The sequence below is a fragment of the Nerophis ophidion genome, linkage group LG11 (genome assembly GCF_033978795.1).
Source record: "Nerophis ophidion isolate RoL-2023_Sa linkage group LG11, RoL_Noph_v1.0, whole genome shotgun sequence".
In the NCBI taxonomy this organism is placed as follows: Eukaryota; Metazoa; Chordata; class Actinopteri; order Syngnathiformes; family Syngnathidae; genus Nerophis; species Nerophis ophidion.
Genome location: NC_084621.1, coordinates 15405433 through 15406260, shown reverse-complemented (window position 1 = coordinate 15406260; position 828 = coordinate 15405433). Strand labels below are relative to the sequence as shown.

The following is an 828-nucleotide window of genomic DNA, read 5'->3' as shown; positions in this document are numbered from 1 at the left end:
TGGACTCTCACTATTATGTTAGATACACTATGGACTGGACTCTCACACTATTATGTTAAATCCACTATGGACTGGACTCTCTCTATTATGTTAGATCCACTATGTACTGGACTCTCACTATTATGTTAGATCCACTATGGACTGGACTCTCACACTATTATGTTAGATCCACTATGGACTGGACTCTCACTATTATGTTAGATCCACTATGGACTGGACTCTATTATGTTAGATCCACTATGTACTGGACTTTCACTATTATGTTAGATCCACTATGGACTGGACTCTCACACTATTATGTTAGGTCCACTATGGACTGGACTCTCTCTATTATGTTGGATCCACTATGGACTGGACTCTCACACTATTATGCTAGATCCACTATGGACTGGACTCTCACTATTATGTTAGATCCACTATGGACTCGACTCTTACACTATTATGTTAGATCCACTATGGACTGGACTCTCACACTATTATGTTAGGTCCAATATGGACTGGACTCTCTCACTATTATGTTAGGTCCACTATGGACTGGACTCTCTCACTATTATGTTAGATCCACTATGGACTGGACTCACACTATTGTGTTAGATCCACTATGGACTGGACTCTCACACTATTATGTTAGATCTGAGCCCAGGACATTGTTATGGCTTGTGCAGCCTTTTGAGACACTCGTAATTTAAGGCTATATAAGTAAAGATTTATTGATTGATATTTATGTTGATTTTTTTAAAAACTCAAGTGGTATTTTAAAAACAGAAATAGTTAAAAACATGAAAGCGCAGAATTTTCACATGCCTGGATTGTGAGCGCCGCTTCTTC

General features: G+C 38.5%; 1 protein-coding gene across 1 annotated transcript in view; it reads right to left on the bottom strand.

The window, feature by feature from the left end:
• Nucleotides 1–228: 228 nt before the first annotated feature.
• The window catches only part of LOC133561690 (upstream stimulatory factor 2), a 43487-nt gene continuing 42887 nt past the window's right edge, over nt 229–828 (bottom strand). Inside the window, exon 3 of the mRNA XM_061915150.1 lies at nt 229–828. This exon is cut by the window's right edge and continues 104 nt beyond it. Within this exon, the coding sequence (XP_061771134.1) occupies nt 772–828 (57 nt within the window). The 3' untranslated portion in view covers nt 229–771.